Source organism: Chionomys nivalis, chromosome 11, assembly GCF_950005125.1.
Source record: "Chionomys nivalis chromosome 11, mChiNiv1.1, whole genome shotgun sequence".
Taxonomy (NCBI): Eukaryota; Metazoa; Chordata; class Mammalia; order Rodentia; family Cricetidae; genus Chionomys; species Chionomys nivalis.
In genome coordinates, this window is record NC_080096.1 from 25,157,321 (window position 1) to 25,178,730 (window position 21,410).

The 21,410-nt window shown below is 42.3% G+C and overlaps 1 protein-coding gene across 1 annotated transcript; it reads left to right on the forward strand.

Annotated features, from left to right (window-relative positions):
- The first annotated feature begins 1,688 nt into the window (after positions 1–1,688).
- On the forward strand, positions 1,689–20,966 carry Zmym1 (zinc finger MYM-type containing 1). Its single transcript, XM_057784652.1, has 8 exons — positions 1,689–1,764; positions 6,056–6,305; positions 10,575–10,749; positions 16,193–16,343; positions 17,111–17,245; positions 17,345–17,379; positions 18,576–18,710; positions 18,897–20,966. The coding sequence occupies exons 1-8, from the start codon at positions 1,698–1,700 to the stop codon at positions 20,880–20,882; spliced, it is 2,934 nt and encodes a 977-aa protein (XP_057640635.1). The 5' UTR covers positions 1,689–1,697; the 3' UTR covers positions 20,883–20,966.
- The last annotated feature ends 444 nt before the right edge of the window (positions 20,967–21,410 follow it).

The following is a 21,410-nucleotide window of genomic DNA, read 5'->3' on the forward strand; positions in this document are numbered from 1 at the left end:
AAACAAAACAAAACAAAAAAGTGCATGTTACTTCTTCCAAGAAGATGGATTCTAGCAATAGGCTACGTGCATTATCTTAAGGCCCTAGGGAGGCATCTGATGTGGTCAGTTCAGTCATACATAGAGCACAGAAGTCATTTGGGCTTTTAGCCACCTCTGGTCCCAGTTGAGAGAGCCTGGGGGAATCTCCAGACCATACATAGAATACAAAGGTCACCTATATAGCCACCCCCAGTCCTACTTGTGGGAGCTTGATATGGCCTGGCCCTTCAAATAGGACATATAAACAGGATATTAATCACCTCCATTCCCATTTCCAGCCTTCTGGGTGGAAAAACAGGTTATATATCTTTCCCCTGAAAAGACAACCCTGCGTATTTAACATTCCTGCTTTCCCTTGAGCTCTCTGTGAGCATGAAGATCTTTGTGTTCCCAACAGATGGAACCAACAGATAAATTGGATTCCAGAAGCCCTGGGTCATTTCATTACCAGGCGTGAGCTATGTCTCTATGACTTGTTGGCCAGGGAGCTTCCTGAAGTTCCCAAAACCATACAGGTCACTGCCAGTGCTATTGGTTGCCCACCAGAACAGGACAGTAGTAAGACCTTTTTTTCCTTTCTTTTTCTTTTTTGTCTTTCTCTTTCCATCCTTCCTTTCTTTCTTTCTTTCTTTCTTTTTTTTCGAGACAGGGTTTTCTCTGTGTAACTTTGGAGTAGACCAGGCTGGCCTCGAACTCACAGAGATCCACCTGCCTTTGCCTCCCAAGTGCTGGGATTAAAGGCGTGCGCCTCCACCGCCAGGCTAACATTTACATTTTAAACATTTTTTTTTTTTTTTTTTTTTTTTTTTTTTTTTTGGTTTTTTGAGACAGGGTTTCTCTGTGGTTTGGGAGCCTGTCCTGGAACTAGCTCTTGTAGACCAGGCTGGTCTCGAACTCACAGAGATCCGCCTGCCTCTGCCTCCCGAGTGCTGGGATTAAAGGCGTGCGCCATCACCGCCCAGCCATTTTAAACATTTTTATTTCTGTATGCAAGTATGTCTTTATTGTGTTTGGGTGCTTATTGTGGCGGTAAGTGGTTTCCGGGGACAGTGACGCGAACTCGGCTAGTCAGACTTGGTAGGAAACACGTGACTGTCATCTCTTTGCCCAGGCCCCATCCCTGCTTTTTTTTTTTTTTTTTTTAATTGGTTCAGTAGGGTTTCTAAACAAGACTGGCCTTGAACTTTTGAACTTCAAGCCACCATCTCCCAAGAGCTGAAATTACAGGCCTGTGCCGTCACTTCCTGATTTGCTCACTCAAGGACCCAAATATGCCCAGTGTGGTGACACACATGCCCTTACTCCCAGCCCTTGGGAAGCAGGGACAGGAAGATCTCTGTGAGTTTGAGGTCAGCCTGGTCTACAATAGTGAGTTCCTGACAGCCAGGGTTGCCTAAGTGTCTCAAAAAATAATAATAATGATAATAATAAAATTGCAAGCAGCTAAAAGTGACTTCAAGCAGAGCCTAAGGATGAGATCTCTTGCCCCGCCCTGACCACCTTCCTGGTGTCGGACAGGGACCCACACTAGGGGGCTGCGCTGCGCATGCTCAGCCGCAAAGATCTCCGGGAGAGGGGCGGAGCCGGCGGCGCTGTTTTCTGCGAACCTGTGCTTCCCGCCGCTGAGTTGGAGAAGTGTTGATCAGCCTGGTGGAATGGCTCAGGCTCGCTTTTCCGGAGGGAGGCGGCGTTTCTCCGGTCCCGAGGATGGTGATGCGACAGGTGGGACGCCTCCAGTTCTGGGGAAGTCGTGACCCCGGCTCCCGGGCTCCCAGGGTCCCTGCTGCCCTGGCCCCTGGCCCCTGGGTGACTGAGCTCGGTGCCTTTGGTCTCTTTTCGACTTCTTTCTATAACTGTCTTTCTGGTTACACCTGTGGCTCTTTCCACTAAGCAGTGTTTTTTACAAACGTAAAAAGCTGGGCGTGGTGGAGCGTGCATTTAATTCCAGAGACGGGGATCTCTGAGTTCAAAGCCAGCCAGTGCTACATAATGATACCTAGTTTCAAAAAACAAAAACATTGGGCTGCAAAGATGGCTGAGAGGCTAAGAACCGTGGCTGTGCCCCGCGTGGGTGGCGCACGTCTTTAATCCCAACACTCGGGAGGCAGGATTAGGCGGATCTCTATGAGTTCAAAACCAGTCCCATCTACAAAGCGAGTTCCAGGTCAAAAAAAAAAAAAAAAAAAAGGCACTGAATGCTCTTCCCGAGGACTCAGGTCAGTCCCTAGCACCGACATGGACCCTCAAAACTGTCTGTAACTCCAGTTCTGATACTCAGACATATATGCAGACAAAACACCAGTGAACATAAAATAAGTTAACATTCAAAAGACAAGAACATGGATTTGCCTTGTGCTCCTGAGGCAGAGGATCAAGAGATCGAAGCCAGATTGGACAAAAAACGAAAACTAGGAGGTTTGGGTTGAATGGCGATCATGTACATTCCTAGCAAGCCCAAAGTTCTAGTCCTGGGTTCAGTTTCGACCCAACACCACAACAAACTGCGAAACGGCTTTTACAAATAGGATTATACTTGAATCCCAGCCAGAAGAAACTAAGTCATAAAAGATTGAACTGGTGCTGGTATTGTATCAGTGAGTGAGTTCCTAGATTCAATCCTCAGTATTGTCCAAAATAGGAAGTTCAAATTGAGATTGGATGTAGGGTTTTGGGTCAGGGACGGGGTCTTGTTTTGGTTTTTCTTTTTTTTGGGGGGGGGTTTGTTTGTTTTTGTTTTTTTGCGAGAAAGCCAGGCTGTTTTGGTTTTTTGAGACAGGGTTTCTCTGTATAGCCCAGGCTGCCCTGGAACTCACTTTACAGACTAGGCTGATCTCTAACGCAGAGGTCCTCCTGCCCCTACGTCCCTACTGCTGGGATTGAAGGTCTGTGGACACCACCACACTTTGTTGAAGGTGCAGTATTTTTAATATAGAAGTTTGAGGGTATCTTGGAGAGTTGTGCTTACCAATGAGAATTTTATAGCTTCCTTGGAGTACAATATCAGCATTCTTTTCTCTTTTTCTGTTTAATTGTTTTGTTTGCTTATTAATTTTTTTTTTTTTTGAGACAAGGTCTCACTACTGTGACTCAAGCTGCTCTAGAACCCAGTTTCCTGTTTGCTGGTGGAGCAAGTTTCTAATTCCAGCACTTGGGAAGCAAACAGGTCTAGGCATGCCTCCCTTGTGCTTACTTTGTGAGGGGCTTGGAAAGGAACCTAAGGCTTTGTACATGCAAGGCAAGCAGTCTCCCAATTGAGCTACATTCCCAACCCTCATAACAAGAACTTTGTAATTCTTAGACCGAGGAAAGTGCTTTAATGGGGGTTGTTACTCTTGCTGTAGTAGTTTGGTTTGTTTTGTTTTTCATTTTTCCAGACAGGGTTTCTCTCGGTATCTTTGGCTGTCCTGGAGCTCACTCTAGATTAGTCTGGCCTCAAACTCACAGTGGTCTGCCTGCCTCTGCTTTCCCAAGTGCAAGAATCAGAGGCGTGCCCTGCCATGCCCTGCAGCTATATTAGTTTCATCTATTAACTTGTGAATAAATTTGCAAATCAATGCTGGTTGTGTTGTGTAGACTCTTAACCCCAACAGGGAGCCTGGAAGGGTGAAAGAGTTTTCAAGGCCAACCTGAACAACCAAGCTTGTTCTGGGACTACGCTGGCTACACAGAGAAGCCCTGTCTCATAAATAATAAATTAATAACTAAATAAATAGCCGGGCGGTGGTGGCGCACGCCTTTAATCCCAGCACTTGGGAGGCAGAGGCAGGCGGATCTCTGTGAGTTCGAGACCAGCCTGGTCTACAGAGCTAGTTCCAGGACAGGCTCCAAAGCCACAGAGAAACCCTGTCTCGAAAATCCAAAAAAAAAAAAAAAAAAAAAAAAAAAAACTAAATAGATAGATAGATAGAAAAAAGAAATTTGCAATCCAAAATTCAAAAAGGACTGATACAAACTTATAACTCCCAGTCAATACTAGGAATTTTAACTATCGGGTATCAGAAATGGCCACTTTTTGTATGTGTGTTACTATTACACAAGTTAATGCTTTGGAGGTACCTAATTACTTAATACTTAATATACAGTACAATTAATATATCTCACAAATTTATTTTTGTTTTCATGTGGTATCTTGCCATATACTTCAGTCTAGTCTCCAACTAGGAAAGTCTCCAGTCTCAACCTCCTGAGTGCTGAATTATACTACACTCAACAGTTTCATTACCTTTTCTCTTAGCATTGTGTGACAAGACTGTGTTTCCTGGGAAGACACAACACACATATTCACCCCAGATAAAGATCTCACAACAGACCAAAATACATATGTCACCAAAGTCCAGCTTGGTGAGCCAGTGAGTTTTATTGGGATTACTTACAGGAATATGGGTTAGGGGTTAATTACATTGATTTTGTTAAATTTATAGATTCTTTTTGGGCTTTCATAGTCATGAAATCTATGAATAATTACAGATTTACATTAGTCTTTTTTTTTTCTTGTTTTATCTATTTGGCTAAAATCTCTAGTACAAAAATGAAATGGTAGCTGCAAAGTGGTGGCGCACTCCTCTAATCCCAGCACTCGGGAGGCAGAAGCAGGCGGATCTCTCTGAGTTCGAGGCCAGCCTGGGCTATAAGAGCTAATTTCAGGACAGGCTCCAAAGCTATAGAGAAACCCTGTCTTGAAAAAAAAAAAAACCAAAAGAAAGAAAAGAAAAAGCCAGGCCTGCTAGTGCACGCCTGTGGTCCCAGCTTTCCTGAAGCAGAGGCAGGGAGATCTCTGAATTTCAGACAAACACGGGGCTGGAGAGAAGACTCAGTGGTTAAGAACACTGACTGCTCTTCTAGGGGAACTGAGTTCAATTCCCAGAATCCACATGGCGACTCATGGCTGTCTAAGTCCAGTTCCAGGGGATCTGACACCCTCACACAGACATCCATGCAGGCATAACACCAATGCACATAAAAAGAAATAAATAATTACTTTTAAAAAAAAAAAGATGCCGGGCGGTGGTGGCACATGTCTTTAATCCTATCACTTGGGAGGCAGAGGCAGGCAGATTGAGGCCATTGAGTGTCAGGATACCCAGAGCTGTTACACAGAGGAAACCAAACCAAACAAACACATAGCAGCCATAACTTGTTCAGTCCCCTTATACAAATCATTGAGCCGACTTTAGCTTAATTTGTCAATTTCTGTTGAATTGGCCAGTTACCTTGAAGACATTCTATACATTATGTTCAATTCTCTATTTTCAGAATATTGTCAAATCCAAAATTTAGAAGAAAAGAAACTCTACATTTTCAGACAGTGATAATAGAATTAATTATAACTTTTTTTTTTTTTTTTGAGACAGTGTTTCTCTGTGTATCTTTGTAGACCAGGCTACCTTAAATTCAGAGATCCACCTGCCCCTGCCTCCCTGAGTGCTGGGGTTAAAGGTGTGTGCCCAGCAATCATGGTTTTTCTTGATCAGTAAAATAGCCAGTTAGTCAGTTAGTTTATTCACTTTTTGGTGGATTTTTTGTTTGTTTGTTTATTTTTTGTATTTTGGGGTTTTTTTTTGGTTTTTGGTTTGGTTTTTTTTTGGTTTTGGTTTTTCGAGGCAGGGTTTCTCTGTGGTTTTGGAGCCTGTCCTGGAACTAGCTCTTGTAGACCAGGCTGGTCTCGAACTCACAGAGATCCACCTGCCTCTGCCTCCCGAGTGCTGGGTTAAAGGCGTGCGCCACCACTGCCCGGCTGTATTTTGTTTTTTTGAGGCAGGATTTCTCTTCATAGCCCTGGCTATCCTGGAACTTGCTCTGTAGACAAGGCTGGGCACAAACTCATTGAGTTCCACCTGCCTCTGCCTCCTGAATACTGGGATTAAAGGTGTGGGCCATCACTACCCAGCTAGTCTCTCCACTTTCTGAAATTGCCTTTGAATATTTTGCTATGGTTGAGTTTTATGTCCAGAAGTAACCTAAAGTAAACGGGCACACGTGTGAAATCCTGTTTCTTCCTGTCCTGTTTCTAAAGCTGCACAGCTGACTGCAGGCTTTCAGCCTTCTCTGGCATCCTCTGGCATGAGTACAATGCTTCCTGCAGTTCCAGCCACAGCGGTCCAGCGTTCCTGTTGTGGTTGTAAGAGAGTTTTTCAGGAGGGGCAGACTGCTTACCAGAAGAAAGGGTCTGCTGAGCTCTTCTGCTCCAGGCATTGTATCAGTGAATACAGCTCATCTGCTGACTTCCCAGCTCCCCTCAGGAGGACGTGCTTGAACTGCTCAAGGTATGGAGTGCTAAATTATGTCCTTTATTTTGCTACATGGGTCTCGGTGAGATTCCTGATCATAAGTTTATGTATTCTCATCTTTGAAGATGTGTCACCTTCATGAGTGAGCAGAATTTGCTTTCTACTTCCAGTTCCTTTAATAGATCTCTCAGAAGTAGTTTTGGGTGGTTATTGAAAGGGTGGAGAAGCCTTGTGAACTTCATAGCATTTGTTTGTTTTAGTAAATAAATGTTGGAATTAGGAGTATTAAAATAGTATGTTTTCAGTGCTCAGAATGGATATGGCATGTTATCTTTACTTTTTTTTTTTTAAGTCAGGGACTCAAATTTTGTCATGTTTGCTGCCAATTCCCTTAAGTTTTTGAGGCGGAGTCTTACTGTGTATCCTTTTTCTACAGTTGTGAGCTTACTGTGTAGAGCAGGCTGGACTTGAGCTCAAAGATCCTCCTGCCTCTGCTTTCCAAGTGCTGGGACTACAGGTGTGTGCTACCACACTGGGCTGTCTGCACTTTAATAGGTTCACAAACCCTTTGTATAGGATTGTTTCAATTCTTGACTAGTCTTTTGTTTCAAGTCCTATTTTCTGGAACTCTGCAGAACTTTATTTTTGGTTTTCTTGTCCCTCTTTCTTTTTTTAGGGTTTGTTTATTTTATTTTGTGTATGAGTATTTTGTCTGTGTACCACATGCAGAGGCCTACAGAGGTCAGAAGAGGGCATTTGATCCCTTGAAACTGGAACTACAGACAGTTGTGGTTTGCTGGAAATAGAACCCAGGTCCTCTGCAAGAGCAGTCAGTCAATCAGTGCTCTTTTTTTTTTTTTTTAAAGATTTCTTTATTTATTATATATACAGTGCTCTGTCTGCATGAAAAAGACGCATGTAAGAAAGAATTTATTATGTAAGTTGTTCTTCTAAGGCATAAAAATTAGGTATGGCTTCCTCTGGAATATATATAGATATAGATCTATAGATATATATATAGATATATAGATAGATAGCAAATTGTAGATTAGTTGAAAGATGATAGTCGTGCTTAAAAACTGGAAGAGGCTATCATTCGTAGTAATAACCTATGTTTTTATTGAGACTTTTTAGTTGCATTTGTTTTATTTTGCATGTCTGAGTGTTTTGCCTGCATGTATGTATGTGCGACACATACCTGCCTGATGCCTGGAGAAATCAGAATAAGACACAGGATGCCCTGGAGCTGTAGTTATCGGTAGCCATAAACCAACATGTGAGTGCTGGGACTCAACCCAGGGACTCTGGGAGACCAGCCCCTGTTCTAACCACTGAGCTTCTCTCCCGCTCCCTTATTGAGACTTTTTAAAATTTCATATTCCATAACATCTTTTTCTTTTGAGACAGGGTTTCCTGGCTGTCCTGGAACTCACTCTGTAGACCAGGCTGTAGTGAAACCTCCAAAAGATCCTCCTGTCTCTGCCTTCTGAGTGCTGGGATTAAAGGCATGAGCCACCACCGCCAATTGTAGTCCAAAATTTTTAAATTACTTTTAAGACTTCTTTTTTAACAGTGATTTATTATCTTTTTAATTAATACTTAATGGAGCAAAATGAAGGATAGCTTCGAAAATGACATTTAAAATACTATTACAAGCCGGGCGGTGGTGGCGCACGCCTTTAATCCCAGCACTCGGGAGGCAGAGGCAGGCGGATCTCTGAGTTCGAGACCAGCCTGGTCTACAAGAGCTAGTTCCAGGACAGGCTCCAAAACCACAGAGAAACCCTGTCTCGAAAAACAAAACAAAACAAACAAACAAAAAAAAAAACTATTACGAAGAGGAGATTTATTATTAAAAACTGTTGAGATATGTTTAAGAAGCATCATCTCTACACTTCAGTATTAGAAACAAAAAGTCATTCTAGTCCAAAATAGGCTTACTGATTAATGTTTCATTTATTTATACCAGCCAGTTCACACATGTACTCAGTTATTTTTATAGTTAACTGTCAGGGTACTTCTTACATAGTTAGCATTTTTACTTTTTCTTTTTCAATTTTAAACTTTATCATATTTAAAAAAAATCACACAACAAAATTAACCGGACTCAAAGACTGTACAACTCAATGAACTTGTATACATAGTTGGAGTAGCTATTGAAAACGGAAGCTGTAGAACTTTCCATTGGGTGTTGTTTGGTTTGGTTTGGGTTTTTGTTTGTTTGTTTTTCGAGACAGAGTTTTGAGTCTGCCCTGGAATTCACTCTGTAGACCAGGCTAGACTTGAACTCACGGAGATCCATCTGTCTGTGCCTCCCGAGTGCTGGGACTAAAGACATCTGCCACCACTGCCCAGCTCCCATTGGGTTTTATACTTTTACTATTAAATATATTTTTGTACATTTATCTACCATGGAAAATAAAAAAGATTTTTACAATACTTTCAGAACTAGAAAGTATTGTAAAAATCACCACTAATTTCATCAGAAAAGCCTTCAAGTCTTAAGAATTGATCCAGGGCCCAGCACTCGGGAGGCAGAGGCAGGCGGATCTCTGTGAGTTCGAGACCAGCCTGGTCTACAAGAGCTAGTTCCAGGACAGGCTCCAAAGCCACAGAGAAACCCTGTCTTGAAAAACCAAAAAAAAAAAAAAACCAAAAAAAAGAATTGATCCAGGGGCTGGAGAGATGATGCAACGGTTAAACACACTGACTGATTTTCCAGAGGATCTGGGTTCAGTTCCCAGCACCCACATAGCAGCTCGCAACTGGTTGTAAATTTGTTCCAGATGATAACACTTCACACAGGTATACGCAGGCAATATATCAAAATACATAAAATAAAAATAAATTAAAAAAAATAATTGTTTTCTAAAATGTCTATTTTTTTAAAGTTTTATTTATTTATTATGCATACAATATCTGCCTGCATGTACACCTGCATATCAGAAGAGGGCACTAGATCTCATCATAGGTGGTTGAGAACCACCATGTGGTTGCTGGGAATTGAACTCAGGATCCTCTGAAAGAGCAGTCAGTGCTCTTAACCTCTAAGCCATCTCTACAGCCCCTAAAATTTCTAATTTTTACTTACAAGCTCGATGGTAATTACTGTGAGTTGTTTTCCTTGAAATGGCAGCCTTTCTTGATTTTCAAAAAATAGCTGCCTGGCCGGGCGGTGGTGGCACACACCTTAAATCCCAGCACTCGGGAGGCAGAGGCAGGCGGATCTCTGTGAGTTCGAGTCCAGCCTGGTCTACAAGAGCTAGTTCCAGGACAGGCTCCAAAGCTACAGAGAAACCCTGTCTCGAAAAACCAAAAAAAGAAAAGAAGAAGAAAACACCTGCCTGGTGTCCACTGCTGGACAATAGTTTAGCATATATTCATATGAAAATGTGATTCATGAAAAAGATGGCTACGGTTGTAGCTCAAATTTCCTGTCTAGACTTTGTCTTGAGGCAGTAATCAACCACTGATAAACAGGACAAGTATTTTATGTCTCATTTTATCACTGCTGGTTGATTTTCTCTCGGCTTGACACAAGCTAGGGTCATCTGGAAGAAGGAACTCAATTGAGACAATGCCTCCATCAGATTGGCCTGTAGACAAGAGCATTGAAATGATCAGTGATTGATGTGGGAGGGTCATCCCACTGTGGTCGTCTAAGAGAGCGGGTTGAGCAAACTCTGAACATCAAGCCTGGAAGGAGCACCCTCTGTGGCCTCTCCTGCCCTGGCTTCCATCAGTGCTGGGTTGTGACCTGGGAGTTGGAAGCTGAAATAAGCCCTTCTTCATTGAGCTGCTTTTGGCCATGGCCTTTATCGCAGCAGTAGAAGCCAACCAGGACAGTCATGGGGTATCTTCCAAATTAACTTTTTGTGTATGGGTGTGTTGCCTGCTTATATGTTTGTGTACCAGGTGTGTGCCTTGCCCATGGAATCCAGAAGAAGGCACTGTATCCCCCGAAACAGGAATTATTGATGGTTGTGGGCTGCCATGTGTGCTAGGGACTATCAAGGTTCAAATTAAAACAACTTGACAATGTTGTTTTGTTAGCAACATCCTTAATTTCCAAAACTCAATTGGTTTATTTTGTTTTACAGTAAATGCATAGCAGAAGGAGCCCAAGAGTTCACTGTCCAACCATCATAGCCAAAACAGTGACTCCAGGACAGCATAGAAACAACATAGAGAGACAGAGGAGAAGGGACCCAGCATCCTGCTCTGGGCCTCTCACGTACACACACAAACTCATGTTACTCCATAACTTTATCGTCCTCTTAAAAAGCATTTGTTGTTTGTTTTTAGAGACATTTTAAATCTGAAGGATATGAAGAATGTGCAGTTGGAGGACAGTAGCTCTGGCAAAAACTTCTGTAGCCAGTCTTGCCTTTCATCCTACGAAGAAAAGAGAAAGCTACTTGTCACCGTGAGTCCTGAGAGCAGTCTGCTCAAGTGCAGCGTGTGTCAGAAGACGGCTACTGTGAGTCTGGGTGATTTCCAACAGTTAGGAGAGTTCGGGGATTCTGCTCAAATGGCCGTTGTTACTCTTGTTTTAATCTTGGCAGTAATGCCTACTTTTCAAATTTTCATTCTGCTGCCAGTTTCGTGGTGAATTGGTGTAAGGACTGTGGGGTTTACTGTTCCATGGTGTGTAACGTGTGACAACACAGTCTCCATACTTGACTAGTGCAGAGAATACGGATGCAGAGAGAGCTGCTGTTCCTTCCGTCAGAGTCGGGAGTGTTTGCTATCATGGGGAAATCTCTGGTTGACAGTTGATGAAGATGAAAAGACTTCTGACAGTTCCTATAGGAGAACCTTAGGGTGCTCCCGAGAACAGAGAGGCTGGCCACGATGTGGTGGTGGGGTAAGTGAGAGGAGCACAGTTACTGGTCTGATCCCTGTCGATGAAGTAGGACTAGTGCATAGCTTGATTGCTAGTTGATGCTTTGTCATCTAGTAACACGTAATCCCAGTATTTGAGGTAAAGAGGCAGGTGGATCTTTTCAAGTTTACCAAGTTCCAAGTCAGTCAGGGATACATAGTGAAACAAAAAAGGCAGGGCGATGGAGGCACACATCTTTAATCCGAGGACTTGGAAGGTGGAAGCAGGTGGATCTCTATGAGTTTGAGGCCAACCTGGTCTGCAGAGCAAGTTCCAGGATAGTCAGGGCCACACAGAGAAACCCTTTCTCAAAAAACCAAAAAATAAAATAAATTGAAAAAATAAAAAAACTTAAGAGCCCTGTGTTGAGCCCCAGAAGGAGTCATTTTCAGGAGCATTTTATTTAGCGACAGGACGAGGAACAGGTGTGACAGCTCGTGCCTATAACTGTGGCCCTCTGGAGGCCGAGTCAAGTGGACCAAGTTCCAGATCAGCAAGGGCTGCTCATCCCAAAGGAAAAAATATTCATGTTTATAAAGGATTAAGTAAAAATTAGCCTCTGAGTAGCCTCGACCGTCCTGAAACTGGCTCTGTAGATCTTGCTAGCCTGGAACTCAAAGATGTTGCTTGGATTAAAGGTGTGACTAGTATGCCTGCCTTGTTTAGCTTTTTGTTTTTGTTTTTTTGTTTTTTGTTTTTTGTTTTTTTGTTTTTGTTTTGTTTTGTTTTTGGTTTTTCGAGACAGGGTTTCTCTGTGGTTTTGGAGCCTGTCCCGGAACTAGCTCTTGTAGACCAGGCTGGTCTCGAACTCACAGAGATCCGCCTGCCTCTGCCTCCCGAGTGCTGGGATTAAAGGTGTGCGCCACCACTGCCCGGCTTGTTTTTTGTTTTTTAAGAAAGTTTTTCTCTGTAGCTTGGGGCCTGTTCTGGAACTAGCTCTTGTAGACCAGACTGGCCTCGAACTCACAAAGATCCCCCTGTTAAAGGCGTGGGCCACCACTGGCTCTTGTTTGATTTTTTTTTTTTAAAAAAAGGTTAATTTATTTAGAACTGAAGAAATGGCTCAGTAGTTAAGAACAATGGCTGCTTTTCCAGAGGACCCAAAGGTTCAATTCCTAGCACCCACGTGATGCTCATAACCACCTATAACTATAGCAACAGGGGATCTGGTGCCCTCTTCTAGACTCTACAGGAAATGTATGCACACAGTACACACATGCAAGCAAAACACTCATACGCATAAAATAAAAATAAATCTGACAACCTGAGTGCAATCCCCAGGCCCCACATGGTGGAAGAAAAGGGTGGACTGACTCTGAATTGTCCTCTGACCTTCACATTCATGGGATGATCTTGTATGCTCCACACACATGCAAATAAATGAATAGGGTACCTTCTTTTAGAATGTGTTTATTTCTGTTAACGTGCATGGCTGTGTGCCTGTGTCTGCATGTGTACCGCTTGCATGCAGGTACCCATGGAGGACAAAGGGGTACAGGAAATTGTGAGTAACTCAACCTGGGTATGGGGAAATAACCCTGGGTCCTCTGGAAGAGCAGGAAGTACTCTTAACTGCAGAACAATGTCACCAACCTGTTTTCTGTCACTTCTATCGATATTCTATCTTTTTCCTGCAGAAAAAGAGACACTGTATCAAAAAGTGGTTCTTTCTCACCATTGCTTTCAGTGATGTAGAAAGATTAGATGGCAAAGCCCCTCGTTATACAACCTTTCCCTTTGTCCCCTCACTCTTCACTGAACTTGCTGGCCTTGCTTCCTGCTTGTATGCTGCTTTTTAACACTCAACATACGTGATTTTTTTTTCTTTTTCTGAGACAGTACCTGCTGTCCTGGAAGTAACTATATATGCCAGGCTGACCTCTGAACTCACAGAGATCCACCTGCCTCTGCCTCCTGTACTGAGATTAAAAGTGTGTGCCATCATACCTGTCTGTGCTTGGGATTTTTTGTTTTATTTTGTTGTTTTCAAAACAAGGTTTCTCGGGGCTGGAGAGATAGCTCAGCGGTTAAGAGCACTGGCGGCGGTTCTTCCAGAGGACCTGGGTTCACTTCCCAGCACCCACATGGCAGCTCACAACTGCCAGTAACTCTACCTCCAGGGGATCTGACACCCTCGCAAAATACCAATGCACAGAAAGTAAAAATAAATAAATCATTTAAAAAAAAAAATAAGGTTTCTCTGTAACCCTGGCAGTCCTGAAACTTGGCTTTGTAGGCCAGCCTAGCCTCGGCCTCACAGAGATCCATCCGCCTGCCTCTGCCTCCTGAGTGCTATGGTTAAAGGCATGTTCCACCAGTGCCTGGCATGTGCTTGTGATTCTTGTTTTTGTTTTCTGTTTGTTTGTTTTTTGGTTTGGTTTTTGTTTTGTTTTGTTTTTTTGAGACAGGGTTTCTCTGTATAACACCCTTAGATGTCCTGGAACTAGCTCTGTGGATCAGGCTGGCCTCGAACTGACAGAGATAATCTGCCTCTCCCTTCTGATTTCTGGGATTAAAGGCATGTGCCACCACTGCCTGGCATGCTTGTGATTCTTTATTTGTTATGTATACACACACCAGAAGAGGGCACCAGATCTCATTATAGGTGGTTGTGAGCCCACTACGTTGTTGCTAGAAATTGAACTCAGGATTTCTGGAAGAGCAGCAAGTGTTCTTGACCTCTGAGCTATGTCTCCAGCCCCGTGCTTGTGATTCTTTACCATGAAGTTAACCTAGAGCAATGATTCTCAACCTATAGTCATGACCCCTTTGAGGGTCCACATGTCATATACTCTGCATATCAGAAATTTACAGTGTGATTCAAAATAGTAGCAGAAGGGCTGGAGAGATGGCTCAGCGGTTAAGAGCATTGCCTGCTCTTCCAGAGGTCCTGAGTTCAATTCCCAGCAACCACATGGTGGCTCACAACCATCTGTAATGAGGTCTTATGCCCTCTTCCTGACTGTAGGCATCCACAGACTGAATATTGTATACATAATAAATAAATAAATATTTAAAAAAAAATAGTAGCAGAATTGCTGTTATGAGTTAGCAAAGAAATAATTTTATGGTTAGGGGTCACCCATAACATGAGGAACTATATTAATGGGCCACAGCATTAAGAAGTATTGTAGACTATTAGTTTAAGATATGTTACATTTATTTGTGCTGTGGAACATTTGTTTAGTGATGCAAAGATGTGTTGCATTTTTTTATGTTGCATTTGTTAACTCTGTGAAGCTGTGTTACTCTGCCTGTCAAACACCTGATTGTTCTAATAAAGAGCTGATGGCAGTAGTTTCTGTACCATCCGGATCCTGCAGGCGTTTTCAGTCCCAAAGAAACACACAGAGGTCTACATTAATTAAAACTGGTTGTATTAGCTCAGGCTTCTTATTAACTTATTTTTACATCTTACATTAATCCATTATTCTTGTCTGTTTCGGCCACGTGGCTTGGTACCTCTCATCAGCGAGGCGGTCTCGTCTTGCTTCCTCACTGTCTGGGTGAGGACTGCAGGCTGACACTTTCCTCTTCCCAGAATTCTCCTGTTCTCTTCGCCCCACCTCTGCTTCCTGCCTGGTCACCCAGCCTATACATCTTGCCTGGCTACTGGCCAGTCAGCATTTTATTAAAATACAAGTGGCAGGATAAAAGGATCATTGTCCCACAGCCAAGACCCAGTAGCCAGGCTGAAGAAAGGATAGGTGGGGCTGGCAGAAGAGAAAATAAAGAGAGGGGATACCTGAGAGGAGGAGGAGCAAGAGAAGGAGAGGAGGGTGTTGAGGCCAGCCACCCAGCCACTGAGTAAGAGGGAAAGCAAGATATACAGAAGTAAGAAAAGTAATGGAAAGACAATTATCACATGTACTCACTCATGGTTTTTAAACATAAAGCAAAGAACCAGCCTACAAACCACAATCCCAGAGAACTCAGAGAACAATGAGGACACTAAGAGAGACTTATATAGATCTAATCTACATGGGAATTAGAAAAAGACAAGATCTCCTAAATAAATTGGGAGCATGGATTAGGCCAAGCCAGAGCATTATTCTGTCAAGACCCATGCATGGTAAATGTTGTTCAAGCAGCTTTACCTGTGCCCTAATATATCTTGTTCCTCTCGCAGCTGACTGGGGGGACCTTGGGTGAGGATTGCAGGGAGAAGGGGGGAGGGGAGCAGAGAAAAATGTAGAAAATGTAGAGCTCAATAAAAATCAGTTTTAAAAAAGGCAAAATAAAAAATAAGAAAGGTAAAAGGCCTAGAGGCAAAAGGTAGATGGAATAATTTAAGAAAAATTGGCTAGAAACAAGCTAAGGCTTGTTTCATAAGTAAAAAATAAGTCTCCATGTGAAACCAGGTGGCACACCCCTAAATAATAAGGAGCCTAAAGAGTAAAAAACAACCACGCACAAGGAAGGTTGGGAACCACTGGCCTAGAAAGACAGTTTTTGCCTCAATATCTCAGTAGATATAAGTACCCTTTTTGGTCTCCTTAGCCCTGGTAGAAAGAAGGCTTTCTTGAACTCATGTTCAAGGGTGATGTACTGAGGAAAGAAAACTAGTTAGGTATGTATTCTTATTAAGTAGGCTTAGTTGCCTGGGATAATAAACCTCTCTTATGACCTCTTTCATTGCATATGTGTTATTACTACTGTTGTTAAATGATAGGGTAGTTTTCTGATAAACGACCAAATGCTTCATTTTATTGTTATAGCCTCTATTCTCCTTGTTTATAAAGAAGTATGAAAAGTTGTTTTTAGCCGGGCGTGGTGGCGCACGCCTTTAATCCCAGCACTTGGGAGGCAGAGGCAGGCGGATCTCTGGTGAGTTCGAGACCAGCCTGGTCTACAAGAGCTAGTTCCAGGACAGGCTCCAAAACCACAGAGAAACCCTGTCTCGAAAAACCAAAAGGAAAAAAAAGTTGTTTTTGTCTGTAATATTTCAGCTAAGAGCAATTATAGTAGATATGCTTAGTGTTTAACCATTGCATGTGATATACCAGAAATATGAATATTATTTTTAATCTCTAAACAGGAACCACCCAGAATACTTAGATCTTTTCCTTGCAAAACACTGGAACTCTCAGATGAGATGATTATGATTACTAATGACTTGGGGAATGTAGAGGTTTTCTGTTCTGTTTGTTTTTCTTCATACAACAGTACGGTGATGGAATCTTCAACAGGTAATACCCAGCAACTCCAAAGTTGTACTAAATCCTGGGAGACACAGCCATACTTTGCTTTTAATTTATAACTGATTAATTTTCATATTAGAGTGAGTTAAAATTGCAAATGAGTGCTGGAGAGATGGCTTAGCAGTTAAGAATGCTTGCTAATCAATCATGAGGACCCGAGTTTAGACCCTATAACCTATGTAACAACATTCATCTGACAATTTAAAAAAATCTTTATTTAGGCCAGGTGGTGGTGGCGCACGCCTTTAATCCCAGCACTCGGGAGGCAGCGGCAGGCGGATCTCTGTGAGCTCGAGACCAGCCTGGTCTACAAGAGCTAGTTCCAGGACAAGCTCCAAAACCACAGAGAAACCCTGTCTCGAAAAAACCCAAAAAAAAAAAAAAAAAAAAGAAAAGAAAAGAAAAACAGTACGCCAGACAGTGATGGTGCACACCTTTAATCTTAGCACTCAAGAGGCAGAGGCAAATGGACCCCTGAGTTCCAAACCAGCCTGGTCTACAGGATGAGTTTTAGGACACCCAGGGCTACACAGAGAAACCCAGTCTCCAAACAGACCAGTACTAGCGCTCAGTTGTCAGCTACTTGCCCAGCAGACGTGAAGCCCTGGGTCTCATGCCCACTGCCGCACTCTGACTTCACTTTAGACTAGTATTCTCCCTCTGATCGTAGAACCTTCAGAACAAAAACACTTACTATTAAACAGCCCTTTGTTTCTGCCTGGATTATAAAAAGGATTTTTGTTTATTTTTGCCAGTAAATGTTTCCACGGTACACAGTGCTTCAAAAGAGAATCTTTCTCCAACGAAATATCCAATTCCAGTTATAAGCAATATAATGTCATTAGTAAATGACCAGGTTGACCTGTTCATGAACACTGATCACTTACAAGGTAAACAGTGTTTTGTCAAATTGTTGATATGAAATGGGCTGCATGAGCTTTTGGTGCTGTTAGAGCAAGAAATCTTGAATATATGCTTTATTTCAACAGGTTTACTTTCTTCTGTACCTACAAATGTCATTGATGTAAGTTTTATCCCAATTTTTTCAGTTTTATATAGATTTTTGTGTGTGTATGTTTTCATACAGAGATATTTGTTTATTTATTGAGACAGGGTTTCTTTGTATAACCCTGGTTGCCCTGGAACTTGTTCTATAGACCAGGCTGGCCTTGAACTCAGAGATCAACCTGACTGCCTCCAGGTGCTCGGATTAGTGTGCCGCCACCACCTTTAATCTCTGCACTGGGGAGGCAGAGGTAGGCCAATCTCAGTGAGCTCAAGGCCTGCCTGGACTGTTTCACTGAGAAACCCTGTCTTGGAAAAACGGGAGGGAGGGAGGAAGGGAGGGAGGGAGGGAGGGAGGGAGGGAGGGAGGAGAGAGAGAGAGAGAGAGAGAGAGAGAGAGAGAGAGAGAGAGAGAGAGAGAGAGAGAGAGAGAGAAAACATCACATATGCTGCTTTTAATAGGAGCACTTGGCAGGGGTGGGGAGTGAAGGAGGAAGGCAGGTCTCTGAGTTCAAGGCCAGCATGGCCTACAGCCAGGGCTTCACAGAGAAACCCTGTCTTGAAAAGCAAACAAACAAAAAATATATATTCTGTAGTTATATTTCTAGAACTCCTTTAAACATTTAGTACTGAATCTACATGGTGAATAAAAATTATTAATGCCTCTCATAGAGAAACTTATATGCGCTGTAGAGATGGCTCAGTGGTCAAGAATACTGGCTATTATTCTGCTAGAGAACCCAGGTTCAGTTCGCAGCAACCACATGGCTGCTCACAACTGTCTGTAACTCCATCTCCAGGGGATCCAACACAAACACACATTCAGGCAAGACACCAATGCACATAAAATAAAAATAAATTCTAAAAAAAAATCAATAAATTTTTAAAAAAAGAAAAGAGAACTGAGCGTTGGTGGTGCACGCCTTTAATCCCAGCACTCGGGAGGCAGGCAGATCTCTGTGAGTTCAAGACCAGCCTGGTCTACAAGAGCTAGTTCCAGGACAGGCTCCAAAGCTACAGAGAAACCCTGTCTCGAAAAATAAAAAGAAAAAGAAAAGGAAAGAAAGGAAGAAAGGAAGAGTTTATACTAGAAAATGTGCCTTTTACTTTGTTATTACAATAGATGTGTTAGGTATTTTTTTATTTGAAAACAACTAAACGAGTGGTTTTTTGTTTGTTTTTGTTTTGTTTTGTTTTTTATCATTTTTTCTTAAGAGCTCACCCAGTGAATCCAGTAGTGGTGTTGGCAATAGTGTGGAGCAGCCAAGCCTCCTCCCGTCTTCACCAGTGCTCTTTGAGGACACAGCTGGCCCTACTGTGGAAGCACAGAACGGCAGGGAGTCAAACCAGGTACACAGCATGGAATATGTGACAGTGAATGATACACCATGTTGTCCAACGTCTACATCCACAGTGCAAAAAGTTAAAAAAGAACCACAAAATACTAGAAAATCTGGTAGCTCATGTTTTCAACATTCGAACACCAATACAAATAATAATGTTACATTCTGCTATTCTTGCCACTTATTCTACCAGAAAAATTTTACCTGCCAGAGAGAATCATTTGCAACCCAAGGAACTGCTGACTGGGAGAAGACCCTAGAAAAATTCAGGAAGCATGAAGAAAGTGAAGTGCATTTAAAGTCACTGCGGTTTTGGAGACAGTACCAGTTTCTGGATGAAGTTCCACGTGATGGTTCATCTGTTTATTCAAAACCTATTGCGGGAAATAGAAGGTACCTAAAGCTTGTCGTCGAAAGCATCTTATTTCTTGGAAAACAGTGTTTGCTCCTAAAAGGAAATGACCAGTCTATTCCATCCATTAATAAAGGCAATTTTTTGGAATTACTAGAAATTCGAGCAAGAGATAAAGGAGAAGTGTTTCGGGTTCTGAGTTCACATGGTGATTTCTATCACAGTACGCAAGTTCAGGAGGAGATTATTGAAATAATAAAGGCTGAAATGCTGCAAGACATTGTGGGTGAGCTCCGTGTCGCCTCAGCTTTCTCAATCATCTGTGAGGAGACAGCGGATGGTGCCACTGGAGGACAGCTTTCAGTGTGTGTGCGTTACCCGCACACAACCTCCAGTGCTGTCCTCGTTAAAGAAAGGTTCCTGGGGTTTGTTAATATAGAGGAAATGACTGCAGTCCACGTACACAGGCATATCAAAGCTTACCTGCAGCAGGTCGGAATTGATTTTAATAAGATATGTGGTCAAACCTATGATCTAGCCACAAATTTGAGGGTAAAATTTAATGAAGTTGTAACAGAATTCAAGAAGGAAGAACCAAGAATTTTGTATGTCCATTGTTATGCACATTTTTTTGAATTAGCAGTCATTAGTTTCTGTAAAGAAGTGAAAGAACTCCGAAGGACACTACATACTCTGAGCTCTTTGTTCAGCACTGTTTGTACGTCGGGAGAGATGTTGGCAACTTTGCAAACCATGTGTAAGCTAAGTCAAAATAAAACTTGTCAGAAACACGCATCCCAGTCGTGCTGGCCAGCCCACGATGACTTGTTGCTGTCGGTGACGGAGTGTCTTCCAGAGATCATTGAGACTCTGCACTCAGTGGCCCGCCAGTCCGCAGGCACAGCTGCCGCTAACCAACTGAATGATTTGCTGGTAGCGGTTACCAAGTTTGAATTTATATTTTCTTTGAAATTTCTTTATCGAGTACTCAGTATTACAGGAATTCTTTCCAGAGAGTTTCAAAGTGAAACTGTAGACGTCTTCTCTTTGTTTTCAAAAATCGAAGCAATTTTGGAGTGTTTATCTTCTGAAAGGGATGAAATGTATTTCCAGACTATCTGGGATGGAACAGATGAAATATGTAAAAAGGTATCTAGTAAGGGTTTTGAAGTTGAAAAACCCTCTTTTCAAAAAAGAAAAAAAATTCAGAAAACAGAAGATCCTGGCAACTCAGAGAGTGTGTTTTTTCCTACCTCAGCAGATGAACACTATAAAATTAATATTTATTACCAAGGTCTGGATACTTTGTTAAAAAACTTAAAGTTATGTTTTTCAGAGTTTGACTATTGCAAAATGAAACAAATTTCTGAGCTATTGTTTAAATGGAATGAACCATTAAATGAGTCAGCAGCTAAACATGTTCAAGAATTTTATAAGCTCGATGGAGACATTATCCCTGAACTTCGATTTTATCGGCAGTATGCAAATCTCAACTTTGTCACAGATTGTGGCTCCTTAAACTTCATAGACCTTGGCTGTTTGTTTAGTCAGCATGGTCTCCACAGTAATATTCCTCGTCTCTCGAAACTGTTACATATTGCTTTATCTTGGCCAGTTACTTCAACAAATAATGAAAAGTCATTTTCCACACTGCCTCATCTTAAAGCATACTTACTTCGTACCATGGGACAAGAGAGACAAACTGGCCTGGCTCTAATGGCTGTTGAGCAAGAGCTGGTAAATAGGTTGATGGAGCCTGAAAGACTCAGTGGAATTGTGGAAAAGTTTATTAGCCAAATGAAAGATACATATGACTTGCAACTTTGAACTTAATTAAAAGTATTTTATAGGCCGGGCGGTGGTGGCGCACGCCTTTAATCCCAGTACTCGGGAGGCAGAGGCAGGCGGATCTCTGGGAGTTCGAGGCCAGCCTGGTCTACAAGAGCTAGTTCCAGGACAGGAACCAAAAGCTACGGAGAAACCCTGTCTTGAAAATCTAAAAAAAAAAAAAATTTTATGTTTTTATTGGAATCCTAATAAAGTTTATATTTGTTGTTTATTCTTTTGAAATAGTCTTACTACATTGCTTAAACTAGTCTTGAATTTTTGAGCTCTTGACACCCACTTTTACATACTTTCTCCTTTTAAAGTATTCTGGTGGACAGATTGTTTTAGGCACATGTACATTTGACACAATGAGAAACCACTATATGCCAGATACTAATTTTTTGGGTTTTTTGAGACAAGGTTTCTCTGTAGCTTTGGAGACTGTCCTGGAACTAGCTCTTGTAGACCAAGCTGGCCTCGAACTCACAGAGATCCGCCTGCCTGTGCCTCCCGAGTGCTGGGATTAAA

Bases quoted from the DNA above. Each gene is read 5' to 3' on its own strand.
- Zmym1 (XM_057784652.1), top strand. From the start codon at position 1,698: ATGGCTCAGGCTCGCTTTTCCGGAGGGAGGCGGCGTTTCTCCGGTCCC. The intron at 1,765-6,055 runs GTGGGACGCCTC...CTGTTTCTAAAG, and splicing joins CGAGGATGGTGATGCGACAG to CTGCACAGCTGACTGCAGGC. The intron at 6,306-10,574 runs GTATGGAGTGCT...GTTTGTTTTTAG, and splicing joins ACGTGCTTGAACTGCTCAAG to AGACATTTTAAATCTGAAGG.